This window comes from Enoplosus armatus, chromosome 8 (genome assembly GCF_043641665.1).
Source record: "Enoplosus armatus isolate fEnoArm2 chromosome 8, fEnoArm2.hap1, whole genome shotgun sequence".
NCBI classification, from domain to species: Eukaryota; Metazoa; Chordata; class Actinopteri; order Centrarchiformes; family Enoplosidae; genus Enoplosus; species Enoplosus armatus.
Genome location: NC_092187.1, coordinates 12,410,916 through 12,426,042, shown reverse-complemented (window position 1 = coordinate 12,426,042; position 15,127 = coordinate 12,410,916). Strand labels below are relative to the sequence as shown.

Here is a 15,127-nt window from a genome sequence, read left to right as displayed (position 1 = left end):
AGTTGTCTAATCAACTTTGAGAAAATATGAGAACGAAAATAAACCATGCCGGACTTGCGTCAAACAGAAATGGAAGCTTTGAGAGATGGACAAACTGACGTACTGAAGACTTATTAAAAAATTGGAGACAGAACTGAAAACACAACAATATTCACATGGCTGCATGATTGGGACGGCCTCTGGCTTTCATTACTTTCAGTCAAATTTCAAGAGTGTATAAAAGAAGCTACTTATAGTGTACGACGTGAAAATGTAACAGATGCACCAAAAACAAAGAGTCCCTGTGATTATTCTCAGAATCAACATGTATCTTAAATAAAAGGCCCAAGTGTTTTGGATTCTCAGCGATACGACAAGGCAAGTACAAAATCACTCAGCTGAGGGCAATTGGAGGAAATTAAATAAAGAGGCCCGACGTGATACTGATATTGTGATAATACAGAACAAGTAAATTGTTGATAAAAATATGCTCTTGGTTAAGATCTGAGCGTAGACAGTCTCATGACCCTGCACCAGTTTGACTCCTGGTGACCATTTTGCGTAGGCCATCGTTTAAACAAACCAGAAACAACGACAGATCTTATTGGCTCTCCCACATTAACACTTTGTTTGTCTTTCAGGAATGGAAAGCATCAGTGTGGAAACGGACTGGGATGGGTTAGCCCTCTCCTCTCTGGTCACCACAGGAAGGAACAACTTCTCTTCCTCGTCTTTGTTTGTCTCTGAACTGAACTCCCTAAATAGTTCTCACAGCGGGGGATCCTTCTTTGGGATCTTCCCTGAGAATGGTTCCACCAGCACGCCTCACACCCTGCCCCAGCCCAGGATGAGGGACCTGGGCCTGGCCCGGGCAGAGATTGCAGTGCTAGGGGTGGTGCTGGCTCTTACCACCCTGGGGAATAGCTTTGTGCTGTGGGTGCTGCTGAGGAGGAGGAAGCACAATGCGCCGATGCACGTGTTCATGGTCAACCTGTGTGTGGCTGACCTGGTGGTGGGCCTCTTTCAGGTTAGTTCACAAGTCACTTGAGACAGGAACATAATGTATGAGAGAGGGCAAAATAACAGACAAACAATTACATTCAATAGCCTTGCAAATTTGTTGAAGCATTCATCATGTGGAAAATGTCAAAATCTTCATCTATGTCTCAAAAATTACAAAGATGAAGGTTCAGCCCTTAAAGCCCTTAAAGATAATTTATTAGATTACAATTACATTTTAGGCATTTCTTGCCACATTATTCTGATTTGCTTGTGACTCATGCACCATAAATTCAGGTAGCAGCATCTGGCCTTTTAGTGCATAGTAAGTTGGTCTGTCTTAACATGTTGCAAAATTTAACTTAATTGAACTTACATGTGTAGCTGACTTTGCAACTGTGGCTTATGGTATTAATGTAATTGGTGGTATACTGTCAGTACTGTCAGAATTCAGTGTTACTGTATTGAACTGTGATGTGTTTCAGCTAGTCTAATACCAGACTTGTCCTTCAGTATTTCTCTTCTACATTTCTAAGCGCCAAACTAGGAAAAAATTCTCCCTAATGCAAGGAGCCACTTTTAGATAAATAACTGTTTCTTTTTTAATCTGTCCAGGTTCTTCCCCAGCTAATATGGGACATCACAGAGAAGTTTCAAGGGCCTGATTTTCTCTGCCGGTCCATCAAGTACTTGCAGATTGTGGGCATGTTTGCTTCCTCCTACATGATAGTTGCCATGACAGTAGACCGGCACCATGCCATCTGCTGCCCGTTGCAGGCCTACCGTGGGGGGGCAATGTCCCGCTGGAACACCCCTGTCATGGTGGCCTGGGGCTTGGCGCTAGTCCTCAGCATACCGCAGGTAGGGAGGGGCGAACACACATGCAAACAAAATCTCACACATACACACACACACACACACACACACACACACACACACAGACACATGGCGAAATAGGAAATGAGAGCTCAGCGGGTGCTGACACCCTGATTTCTACAGTAGAACTTGAAAGAAAGAGGTTGGTCTATTTTTAGCCGATGAGGTCACTGCAGTTCAGCTAATAGAAGAGGAAACTGGCAGTCACGTCTGTGGGTGTGCTGACCACCCTCCTTTTGTTCGGTCTGTCAGGTGTTCATCTTCTCTCGCTCAGAAGTGGCTCCTGGAGAATACGAGTGCTGGGGTCACTTTGCTGAGCCATGGGGGCTGAAGGCCTACGTCACCTGGATGACTGTGGCTGTCTTCCTCCTGCCCGCCCTCATCATTACCGTCTGTCAGGTAATACTGGTTGTACTGGCTTGACTCTCAATCTCTGCACCATCCACGAAGATCATTAACTAGGATTAAATGCTGTTGGCAACATTATCCAAAGCGTGTGGCATGAATTAAATTCTGTTTTGTTAGGGTGCATTTGGCACGCATTGTTCAATAACCCTTGGGGGACTGTGGTTGGTGTTATGTAGCATCCCATGGTGGATAGGCAGTCTGGGCTGCCTCCTATCAGTCTTGCTGCTCTATTTAGGGAAAGATATTTCCAGGGTCCAGCTATTTCCCCTAATTAACGCAGCACTTGGAGGACCACTGCTGAGGCGGCTGTTCAGAAAATCTACCCACTCTGAGAACCTCCTGCCAGGAAGTGGAATGTACTAGATCTCAGCCAAACATAGAATCCCTGACCTTTTTTCATTATCGGATTTCAAATTGAGAGGCCTCTTTAGACACTACTTCAGAAGTATGATGTAGTTTCTACAGAAGGAAGTAATTCTGAAAGTTTCAACTGACACAGCTGATTAAGCACCATGCACTTTACTGGTATATCCTGTATGGTGTTGGATTGGAGTGCAGTGTCTGAATCCGTGCCCTCATAAAGCTGTAAAAGGTGGCAGAAGAGCAATGGTCAGCGGTAACAAATCTTAAAATCAATAAAAAATAAAGTAAAGATAGTTACAAGTATGAATCACCTATTATTACTTGATTTCAAATTATTGTTTTTGTTTCTCAGGAGAGAATCATTGTGCTGCAATGAAATTTTATGGTAGCTTTTTCTGATTGTAACAGAGTGGAGGAATGAAGCAGTATAATAATGTCTGACACTGGTTTATGGCTGATGGTGGAGGCCAACACACACTTTCTCTTTAGCTTCAAATTTCCTGTCACTGTCAAAGCAGAAAAGCAAACAAGATTGTCTGCAAAGAGCAGAGACAAGCATCTGAATCTGGCACGTGCCAGTCATAAAACTTAATCCTCAGGTCTTCGAATGGTTTTAATGCACTGTCTCCCTCAAACTAAACTGTGCTCATCCTTGAAATTATTCTTATTTTTCAGATAAGAATCTTCCGAGAGATTCATAATAACATTTACCTGAAGTCAGAGAGAATGGTGATGGCTGAGCTGAAGAAGAATGAGATCTTCTTCCGCTTCCACCGCTTTAAGAAGGAGGATGAGCGGGCCAGGGAGAGGGGGAGACGGGGGTCCGGAGGAGGGGGCTGGGACGGGAGAGGAGGACAGCTCTTAAAGGGCGTGAATAACAACCCTCACAATAACACCCATAACAGCCAAGTGGGTGAGTGTTACGACTATGTACCATCCGCTATTCAGTATAACAGTTGCCGTGGGGAACATGGGACAACAACAACATCGCCCACACAACAGCAAACACTGAACAGCTCAGATTGCCAGGAGTCCTACACGTCCTACGAGCTGGCCTCAGGCTCACCCCGCTGCTCCCTCGACTATGCCCCCCCTCACCCTCCATCCACTCCACCTCCAAGCATCACTAAAGCCATGTCCAAGACAGTGAGAATGACCCTGGTCATCGTGCTGGTCTATACTATCTGCTGGTCGCCTTTCTTCATCGTCCAGCTTTGGGCTGCCTGGGACCCGAACCCTCCGGACCAAGGTCAGTCACATACATGCTTTATGGGTTCTGCTTATCCATGATGCCAGCCTGGTATTCTGGTACAACATTGCAACATTCACCTCATGTATGCAATTCACCCTCAAAAAGCAACAAAAACAGACATCTGGGTTATAAGCATTACCAGTGAATCACTTAAGTTGTTTTTCTCAGATGGATTGATCCTCCTCAGCCCACTTTATCCATTTAATTGCCCTAAATGTGCAAACCCTATCTGTTTTGCACTATAGGAAGCCAAAAACAAAAGCTAAACGATCGGGTCTGGTTTATAACAGCAACCTCTGATCAATGCTGTTGTCCATTTTAGTGAGTCTTAACACGATCTCACTCATTATTCCAAGGACACCTAGCTCCTGCTCAGATGTGGCAACAGTTACTGAAATACAAGGTTAAAAACAATGTTTGTTTTGACCCACAACCAGAAACCCCTGGATGACATCTCTGGCCTCTGTACATTTTGTCAACCAAACAGCATCTGTTGATGTCTTTAATGGCAGCCGGTGATGGAGCAAGCAGGGCTAATGTAGCCTTAAGTTGTGGCTGACGGTATGGACCGAGTGGGTGTTCTCTGGTCTGAAGATAAAGACAAACATCAGAGGCCAGTAAATAACCTGTTTATATCCCCTGCTGATTTTGTAACACGGCCAGATGTTGATGATTCGTCAACATTGAACAGCTCGCACACATCACACAAATCACAAGCAGACGCAATGCACGTAAGCTTGTATGCATACACACACACACACACACACACAAACACAAACACTAGCACATATGTATATACAAAACATACTCACATGCAGATACAACTATGCATACATATGAATGAGTCCTTACTGGCAGGCAGCTCCTATCACTGCCATACTCAAACACACACACACACACACACACACCCTCAGCTGATTATTATTGTATTCTAAAATCAGTTTGTCCCTATCTATTGTCTTCAATACGCAGCAGTAAAATAAGCTTGTTTTAGTTATTACATAAAAGGCTTATTATTAGCAGTGAAAACAGCTGAAAAAGGAAGTATGTAGGATTTTGTCCCTCTGGGATATTTACAACCCTGTTGCTATTCCTGAAGGAAATAAAATGAAAAACAAAAATGCTGAATTGTTTATATTCACACTGAATAGTTGTTATTTATTTCATAAGAGAGAAGAGAACAATGTGATGATCATCTGTCTCGGGTTGGAAGAATATTCAAGCTCACAGACTGTACACTTGAAAATTCACATTTTTATTCCTGTATATAGTTGTCCCTGCATTTGTGTGTGTTCACTTGTCTTATAATGTGTATGTATGCGTGCGTGTGTGCGTGTGTGTCTTCTGCAGGAGTGGCCTTCACTATCCTGATGCTGCTGGCCAGTCTGAACTCGTGCACCAACCCGTGGATCTACACAGCTTTCTCCAGCAGCGTCTCCAGAGAGCTGCAGAACCTGCTGCACTGTCGGTCACGACCTGGTCGCCGGGGCTCCCTACCCGACGACTCCACCACCACACACACATCCACCACCAAGGACAGCCTGTACTGACAGAGGCCGATGAGACACAAACACACAGAGACATGTTTGAAAAGTCATGCATGGGTGCACACGGGCCCGTTGCAAGGACGTGCTGTTGCACAGAACTCCGCCGCCGCCGCCGCCACCACCACCACCTCCAGCGTCGCAGCACGAGAACAGAGAGCGGTGACCTCTACCAGATGTTTCCAACAACAAAGGACAGCTGTACTCTCAACAGGACCTCTATCTGTAATCACCTGTCCTCTCCATCAGCAGTGAGGAAGGGTGTCATTGAAAATGTCAACACCTTTTTATGAGGGCACTTTGGAATATACTGTACAGTGGCAGTCAGTGACAGCATCTGCAATGCAAAATGGCCTTGAAAGTAAAGAGATTTTCACCTCAGCTGTGGTGGAGAAGGACCCTGGGCATTGATTGAATATGAGAAATGAGCAAAAGTCTTGCCCTGCCCAGACAGAGCAGAGCCGCAGGAATGCAAGGGGTGGATCACTGCATTAATGGCCTTACGGTACGCCTAATGTACAAAGCAGCAGACAAAGCTATGGGTGTAGCGAAAACAAAGCAGCAGGCCGAGGGAAATAGAGAGAGAGAGACACATACATACAGACAGCAAGAGAGAGCGAGACTGCTGTTGGACTGAGAACAGACGGGGGATGACATGGATGTTACAGCTGCAGGAGCGGTCCTGAGAAGGCTGTAGTTGAAATCTAATAATGTGAACAAACTTTGTTAAAACAAAGAAAGTGGATTAGAGACGGATGCTTGAGGCTGAATTCATATTCGCTTAGGAGGAATCTGGTTCCAACGAACAATAGCGATTTGTTAGCAAGATGGATGGAGATTCACTCATGAGGACGGTGCAGTAGAGTCAAGACACTGCCCCATGAGGAACTGGAATACCGTGGGTTAACGTAGACAGAAGGAGGGTTAGAATACAAATGAACAATCCAGGTTTCCGCAACCAACCGGGACACAATTATGTTATTGTATTTCGTGCAAACACAGCATATGAGGTACACAGAATCACCTTCCTGTCGTGGTCTCCTGAAAGTATGACTCATGAACATTATGCGGAAGAATCAGGAAGGAAACAAACAAGACACATTCAACAACATTCCATGTACAGGTATGAACAATGTAAAGTATATTTATTGAAAATGTAAGGCACATTAGATATCATCACATTTTGTGTAAGATAAATGTTGAATGTAAACCGTAAATTGTAAAGCTCTGACGTGTGTGGTAGAAAACAAGGAGATGTCAAACCAAAGAACAGTAGAATAAATTCAGGTCTTAATGGTAGAGATATTACAGCGCTTCAACATATTAAGTGTAAAGAGAAACTACTACACGTCACTTAGACTGCAAAACCTCACATCAACAGTGAAAATACTCCCAGTCAAACCAAGTGCCTGTAATGTCAGTTGACATTCGTAGAGGGGCCTCCCTCACTGGATTAATCTTTGAATGATGTCAGCCATGTTATTCTTAGACAGCGCTACCACCAGGGCAGGACTCATTGCATATGTTATGTCACACCATGAGCCATGTGTTTTTTTATCTTTTTATTTATTGTTGTATGAATCTAAAATATATATATATATATATATATATGTTTCATTTCCTGTTACTGTCTTATGTTCATGTACAGTTTTTATATCACATTTTTCTGCGTTAAGAGTAATGTATTATGCCCTCAACTGCATGACATAAAACAGTAATGTTATGACGTTTTTTTTTATTTTTTTATAAAAATATGATTATATAAGCTACTGTGTGTACAGTAGATGTGATATCTTTCTGTGTGTATACAATAAGATTAGAATTTACTGTAAGTGGTCAAACTTTTCATTTCAGACTAGACGTTCCTAAAAATAATGGTGTGGTTTTTTTTTTAAACACTTCAGCCGCTTCAGCACATCCTTTTTTCATGAGAGAGCAGTGTTATGCGAGTCTGCAGGACAATACTGGGATGCTTTCAAGGTGTCTCTGGAGATTTCGTCTGGGTCGAAAGGAGAAGCCTCACCTTTTCCTCTGTGCGGCCAGGGTGTTTGGGCTTTCAGCACGCCACTGTGAATTTGTTCCCCAGACACAAGCCTCCACTTTGATTCTCAGCCAAATGAAAGGCTACAGCAACAACGTCCCGTGTCTCACTTTGTTATATCAGGAAATAGATGAACTTCTCCCAAACCCTCTGGGGTGTTCATGTATTTTCCTCTTCCTGTCGGGAAGTTAATTGGTCAGAGGATGATTCTTCTTCTCTGAAAGGGCCAGACTTCAGATCCATCCAGCCTTTCATATTGATGGGAGAGGTCACTTTTGTTGTGCATTATACTTTCTGTACCGCCATTAGTGAGCATTACAACAGCTAAATAATGAATGGTCTCTAATAAATGGAAAATGCGCTGGTACAAACACCCACTACAATTACACCCATCATTGCAGAGAATTTTCCTGTGACTCTTGTTTCCTGAGGATAGAGGACCTCACAGTATCTATCATCACACCAACCGCGATCATCCCCCCTTGTCAGAGCACATGATAGATGGTCTATAGGGTAGGTCACTGCTTCTTTTTGTAATCCTGCGATGTGTGTGTCAGTGTGAGTGTGTTTATGCTGAATGTCCTGATGGTCCCGGTTTTCCAAGCAGAAGCGAGGTTGATGTCTAAACTCAAGGTCACTTCTTCATTACAGTGGGGCAGAGCTTCCTGCCGGGCCTGTGGCTGCGATGGGGTTTAAGGGAAATAAATGAGCCTTCTGTGTGGCTGTCACAAGGACAGGGAAAGAGGTGAACTTCCCACTTCAAATCAATTTAGGGTCAGCCAAGGAGTGCATCTCGTGGCTCTGAAGAATGACAGAGCCCCCCCAGCCTTGACCAAAGTCGGCATAAATCAGACCTGGAGCCAGGAGCTTTACTACACTGAGCAATGTGTCTGCATTGCTTAACTCAAGACCCCTCCGCAGACCTGATGACTGCCGAGGCTGCTACTAAGCTCATTCCAAGACACCGGGAGGCATCTTGCCCCAACCAACTTACACAACCAGTTCCAGCGTCTGTGTTAGCACTGGAGAGCACTGGAGCATCGTACTTTATAAACAGGGGAAGCGCGAGAAAAACGAGACAGACAATTCATCAAATCTTTTCAAAACACAAAATTCTTTTCCTTGTTTCACTTTTCTCTATTTCTCTCTCTTTAACGCGGTGATTTCTTTTTTTTTTTATGCTTTCCGTCTGTCAAAGCAGTTGGGAGGTTATTTTGGGAGTTTGTGTCACACAAGAAATTTTTCTCACATAAAAGGTATCTGCACCCATTGCCTTTATTTACAACAGCTGTTTTCAAGGTGATTTTTGCCAAATATAGCTACACTTTTATTTTTATTGGTGGCAATTATGATTCAACTAAAACGCTTGCCTCATATTTGATGAAGTATTTACTGATTTCAAATGGGTTATTCCCCGGAGAGCCAAGAGAATCAAGGTTAGCTTTTATCACCCTGTTTTCATTACTTAAAGCGTGGTTGTGTTCACACCTCAACAAGACCCTGAATTTTTTTTCCCTTCATTGTAACAGGCACGTGGACAGTGTCTGATTAAATCCATTTTATGGGAGCTCAATCAACCGGCTTTCACAGGATTTATGCGCAGAGAAGCGGTTTGTTGTGATGTGTCGGCTCCTGTTTAACCTACAGTTTTTCAAGGCTCCCGGCAGTGCTCGCAAATTGAAAAAAATGCTTGATTACTGTGGTTGACCTTTTAGTGTGAAATGTGGAGGGGATGTCTAATATGATGGAGGACAATACATTTACAAAGAGAGAGAAGGGCATTTCCCCATGTATGGCTGCTTCTTGACTGGCAACTGCATCAACAGGCAAAGCAGATGAGAGGATGCCCAAACAGGACAGGAAGAGGTAGAAACACAGAGGAAAGCACAAAAGCTTGGAACTGACTGGGAGTTTATTCACTCCAAACACACAAACTGTTGTGGTTAAAACAGCTATACATCTAACATGCCTCACTGTACATAGACATGCATGAAATAACCCGGAACAATAACTGTTATTGTAATGCAAGGAAGGGGAAGCCAGCGTGAAGAGATACAGTTTTGTTTTCTGTGTATGAGTTAGCCCACAGTTTGTTGACCTTGCCCTGCTTTACAAAAAGTGTGAAGAACAACACTTCTGGCAGAGACAGTTAAGTGTGACTTCATGTGAGAATCGTTTGTGCGACGCCACTTTCCACATTGCTGAATCTCCCTAAGCCAATCAGTGTCTGCCCCCGGAGTTGGTGTTTAACGCACCTCTGTCAAAGCTGCTTTTCTCTGCCTCACAGCACACACACAAACACACACACACACACACACACACACACACAGATTCCTCTACAGTAACTCCTATTACTCAGTAAAAATGTTCTGTCTTGTAATAATAATAAAAACTTAAAACAATAAGCACATGTATACCTCTAAAAATAAAGCTACAATGTGCTTTTAATTGGTAAAACCACGTGTAATCATATAAAAACAAATGGGATGTGTTTGTTTACGTGACATTGTAAATGAGTATCTGAAACAGAAAAGAAATCTACGGATAAACATTTCGCCATTGAAAGAATAAATTGTGACTTCCTGTGAGTGCATTCGTTCTGAAACAACAATAACAATCTCAAAATATTTCACTCTACATCTGCAATTATCTGCCCTGATGTGTGGGATGGAGTTGTGCACTTTAAACTCCATCACACAACAAAGAGAAGGAAGAGTCTTGTGTCAGCACCGACTCAGCGGCGATCTTCGCCTGTTTGTTTGTTCATTCCATTTATATCCCTCCATCCAGCCGCCCCCCACTTCCCACAGTCTAATAGGTGACTCCACGAGGGAGTGTCCGGACTCACTCCAGCTCATGTCTTCTCTGAATTAACAACATTGTGACGTCTCTATTGTCTCCTTGCCGCGGTGACAGAAAACTGAGATGTGCTTGCACCATGAGAGTGTGGGTGTGTGTTAGTGCTGACAAAGCTACAGAAAAGCAGACATATGAGATATGAGTAACTTCTTGTGTACTCTGTACATTGTGCAGTGTTTATGTGTGCAGATCAAGTTACTTATATACAGTCTCATGGGAGTCAGTGAGACGTTGCAGTTGTGCTGTTCCTGCAGATGAAAAAGCAGCACTCTATGTGCTGTACAGTGTGTGCAAAGCCTGATTTGGGCCAACTACAGAAATAGACATGCTAAGTTTAAATCTAACTAACTAGATCACATGAGCACGAGATTGCTTAACAGAACAGGGGCTCAAAGTGCATTATACAACATATTATATTGCTAATATTACATTAGCAAGCAGCTGATACTGAACCAGTTAAAATCACATGTAATCTGCCCATGAGGTAAGAGCTGGCCTCACTCTCGATCAAACGGGGGCTTTAAAAAGCAGCACAGAGCTGCCACGGTGTGTTCAACTGGTGGCATTGCGCTGCAGCAGTTCCAGAAAGGTAACACAAGTGTCTCCAGCGCCTGTTCACTGATTTAACACCTAGGGCATGTTTACTGTTGGTGCACATCAAGAGAAAACAGGAGAAGGACATGAGCTGCTGGTGTTCGAACACGTACCTCTCCTCGACTATCTAGGAATGCCAGTGGGGCAGTGACGCCTCTCCTCTGCAGACAGAAATAGCTCTCATATCCACTGAGAGTTCAGCGACAACCTCCAAGCTGCACGTTTACAACAACAGGGTTATTCTTCATGGTTTTAACTACTACAAATCATATTGAATTAGTACTTGGGGTAAAAAATGAGAACAAAATAATTCTCATCAAATATCTTACAGTAGTAATTTTTTCATCGTTACAGAGGGTATAAATCCTTCTTTATGGATGTTTTTTTGAACTGTTTACCAAATCACATTGAGTTGGCAGGAATGGCAGCTCTTAAGAATATCTGTATAACCATCTTTCATCCCTCTAGCAATTAGTCTGAGAGCTAAATCTGCCAGTTATCATTTGATCTAGATGAGGTCAGTGGTTGTTGAATCATCCAGACTTTACCAATTTACCGCTGGCAATCAATAAAAAGGAAACACTTCATAGTTGACATATGTTGCTATGGAACAAGAGTCTGTCTTCCAGTCTGTCTTGGAGAAAAAGGAATTTACAGAAGAGGTGGTCTGACGCTGGACTATGAAATGAACCAGCACATCACACTGGAGGAAAAACAAGCCATTTATTCATTTTACTGGAAGAGACAAATACACTGGGCCTGTTCAGGCTAGCCAGTGCAGTCACATTATTGACATTACATATGCATAGAGGTCTTGACCACCCTCTGGTGTTCAACATCTGTACACGTCCCACTCTGACAAGTGTATCCACGCAGAAGGACCAAGGATAATCTGGTCTGGATGTAGCAACATCTTTTAAGCAGGACTGAATACAGTACATGATCTATATTTGTTTAGTTTATTTACGAGGTCCAGATTTATTGTTTAGTTTTATCAAAAAATTACAAAATTATATCCATATTAACAAGACAAACTCGTGATGGAATTTATCTGTAAATTGATAAGACTGATGGCATACAGACACAGTCTGAATAAAACAAAAGACTGCTACTCTTGCTCCTCGTCCCAAAGCAGACCAAGTGGCAAAATCCTATTGGCTTGCCACAACACTGGATGATGGATCGTTGGTCCAACTCCACCAGAATTCAGTCTTTTACGATCCAGTGGTTGTGAATTTGTTTATGCTTGGATGGTGCTCTTAGCACTGAAGGCCATGTAGTAGACCAGGATACCAATGAGGGCAGCTACCACCTCAGTAGACACCCATGGGCCGTTCCATGCACCCTGTGGAGGGATTAAAAAAAACAAAGATCATCACAGGTTTACAGAGGAATAAAAGTAAACAAATGATGACCAACTACTCAAACCACCTGTGTCTCCCTACACTACAACTGAATTATTCCAGCTGTAAGTCAGAAAACATTCCTTTACTATTAAATCCACCATGGCTGCTGCTATACTGTCATAAGAGTTAGCTGATCCTTGTTAACTGTCTGTGGAGAAACTCCAGGGTATTTTTGGTCACTTGGGAGCAGCGGAAAAAAGTTGTAAACACAGCACTGACTAATTATCCACTTTTAAGTTTAGCAAACAATTGGCTATTTACACATCCAGGAGATACGGAGCAACATTAGCATTCACTGAGTGTTTCTGCCCACTTGGATACAAGTCCAATAGTCATGCGAATCATTGTTAATATAAAAATACTGATTATAGCTGCTTTAATTCAAGAGCGTTTACTTTGTTTTACAAAGCTAATGGCACCATGACTGTGACTCCATTCACGTGTTCAATCTAAACGAGACTCACCCTGTGGTCAATGTTGACAGAGAAGAGAGGCTCAATGGCATTTACATCTTCATTGTTTCTCTGGGCCTGGAACAAAGGAGATTCACACATACAACTCAAATGAAAACAGGCTTTCCTTAAAAAGACAGCACATTAGAAAACACTGGCAGTAAACTATGAGCTCATCAACAGTGCATCAAACTCTAACCTTGCGCAGGGAACTGTAGGACTCCTCGTCGAAGAATTTGACCTGATATGTTCCAGAGCTGGCCTGTTTGTGAGGAAGACTCCAGGAGACCTGAGGGAAGGAGTCACATGTTGACAAATGGATTAATTTTGTTTTTCAGGTTTGTCTCAATAAAAAGCCTCCACTCCTCTCTGATAGGCTGTGTAGTGTGTTTATGGGCTGCTGAGGAATGGGTTAAGGCAGATGTATGCTCAAAAGGAAGTTAAGTTTTTATAGCTGTTCTGAATGGTCACACTTTGTATCAGAGAGGGGTAAGATATGATGAATCGTCCAAATAGGGCCAAAATGACAGAAGTAGTTGTGTGAATAATGAAAAAGGGAGCTTGAGAGAGAAGTTCTAAAGACAAGTCTACTTTATTTGAGGACAAACTCTGGGCATTTTTGTAGTTAAGGGTAAGAGGTCCAGGGTGGTCTGGAATGAGAATAGGAGAACTGAGATTTACAATTAGACAACATTCAACTCATTGCGGCTATATGATCAGCCTTCTTCAGTGTCATTATCTTGTGTGATCTAGTACTAACCATAAAACACTACCAAATCAGATACAGTGAGAGCAAATGCCTTCATCAGTACATATGAACATGAAGCCACTGCCATACCTGGTACTTGCCAACATCCTGGCCTCTAGTCACAGGGAACTGTCTTCCATTGACATCAGCATACAGAGTCACACTCTAGTGAGGACAGAAATGAACATCGGTGACTCAATCGCTCGATAACATCAATATATAATCGTACTGTACTGTTTGAAGTGTTGGAGGTGGACTGTTACCTGTGCTCCGTTGGCACAGGCCAGGCTGAGCTCAACGATGAAGACAGACTCAGAGGAGATGACGGCGTCAGAGGTGGTGTAGGCCGACGGAGTGATCGCTGGGTCTGTACAGCTCTCTCCTGACATCAGAGACCAGAGGTGAGGTTAATTAAAATCTTTACCACAATACATCATCTGCACAGTATTAACTATGTTTACACATGTCACCAAGACTTATATTCCTCCTAATCTCGAAAACAAATGGATGTGATTTGATGAAGTAGCTACTAGCTAAAGCGGGTTAAAGTTAGCATCACAGGCTAATTAACGGCCGCAGACCTCTCCCACTGGTTCCCTTCTGACTTACCCGAGCAGGCGACCACAAGCAGAGAGAGGAAGGCGGCTATCCGAATCATTGTGGCGTCTGAGAGGCTGTGAGGGGTTTCGTGTTGGTCCTGAGGTCTAGCTGCGGAACTGCACTGCTCCTTTCTCACTGACTGAAGGGAAGAAGTCCACCTCAGCTCAATGCTGCGACAGCTCTGCGGCTGCGCAGGAATGACGTGGGTTGTTGCGCCGCAGAGCATTTTGGGAAAATACTCTGTCGACACGTCATCTAAGATAGCCACTGAGTTTATTAAAATTGTATAAATGTCCTTTAGATTTTTATGATTTTACTGAGTTGTACCACATCTGATTACATTGAAACATTACATTGTTTTTGGTGGGATATTTATCCAGTGGTGGAACAACTAATTACATTTAATTATGTACTGTACTTAGGAACAATGTTAAGGTACTTGTAGCCTACTTTACTCGAGTATTTCCATTTTATGCTACTTTATAGTTTGACTCCCCCATATTTAAAGGGAAAATATTCTACTTTTTACTCCCCTATATTTATCTAACAGCCATACAATTTTCTTTGCAGATTAAGATTTTATATTTGAAACATGGTTGTCTCATAAAATATGACACACAGTACATATGATAATTGAAATGAGCTCACCCTCAACCAGCTAAAACATTACAATAATTGTTATAAATGCATGCATCAGTAATGATAAACCTATTTAATAATATAACTGTGACAGAAGGCATTTTGCTGACTAATGAGTGTTTTTACTTTTATACTTTAACATAATAGCTCTTTACTTTCATTTAAGTAGGATTTTGAATGCAAGACTTTTACTTGTGATATATTTTTACATGGCTACTTTTAAATGACCTGAATATTTCTTCCGCCACTGAATTTATTACATCCTTATGTTTCAGAGACTTTTTGTTTGGTTTTGATAATTATGTTGAAAGCTAATCTTGGCACTATGATACCACTAACATAACACAGGCAAATACCACATGTATTA

At 42.6% G+C, this 15,127-nt stretch overlaps 2 protein-coding genes across 2 annotated transcripts; one reads left to right on the top strand and one right to left on the bottom strand.

Annotated features, from left to right (window-relative positions):
- The first annotated feature begins 622 nt into the window (after positions 1–622).
- On the top strand, positions 623–7,557 carry LOC139289040 (vasopressin V2 receptor-like). The gene is made up of 5 exons (XM_070910539.1): positions 623–1,006; positions 1,594–1,839; positions 2,107–2,253; positions 3,301–3,874; positions 5,228–7,557. Exons 1-5 carry the CDS (start codon positions 623–625, stop codon positions 5,425–5,427), a joined length of 1,551 nt encoding a protein of 516 aa, XP_070766640.1. The 3' UTR covers positions 5,428–7,557.
- Positions 7,558–11,619: 4,062 nt separating this feature from the next.
- Positions 11,620–14,289, bottom strand: ssr4 (signal sequence receptor, delta). Its single transcript, XM_070910540.1, has 6 exons — positions 14,131–14,289; positions 13,785–13,903; positions 13,612–13,686; positions 12,973–13,062; positions 12,786–12,851; positions 11,620–12,260 (listed from the first exon to the last, which is right to left on the bottom strand). Exons 1-6 carry the CDS (start codon positions 14,177–14,179, stop codon positions 12,156–12,158), a joined length of 504 nt encoding a protein of 167 aa, XP_070766641.1. The 5' UTR covers positions 14,180–14,289; the 3' UTR covers positions 11,620–12,155.
- Between the last annotated feature and the right edge of the window lie 838 nt (positions 14,290–15,127).

Bases quoted from the DNA above. Each gene is read 5' to 3' on its own strand.
- ssr4 (XM_070910540.1), bottom strand. From the start codon at position 14,179: ATGATTCGGATAGCCGCCTTCCTCTCTCTGCTTGTGGTCGCCTGCTCG. The intron at 12,852-12,972 runs GTTAGAGTTTGA...CCTTTGTTCCAG, and splicing joins CCTACAGTTCCCTGCGCAAG to GCCCAGAGAAACAATGAAGA. The intron at 12,261-12,785 runs GTGAGTCTCGTT...ATCCCTCCACAG, and splicing joins CTGTCAACATTGACCACAGG to GGTGCATGGAACGGCCCATG.
- LOC139289040 (XM_070910539.1), top strand. From the start codon at position 623: ATGGAAAGCATCAGTGTGGAAACGGACTGGGATGGGTTAGCCCTCTCC. The intron at 2,254-3,300 runs GTAATACTGGTT...CTTATTTTTCAG, and splicing joins TCATCATTACCGTCTGTCAG to ATAAGAATCTTCCGAGAGAT. The intron at 3,875-5,227 runs GTCAGTCACATA...TGTCTTCTGCAG, and splicing joins CCCGAACCCTCCGGACCAAG to GAGTGGCCTTCACTATCCTG.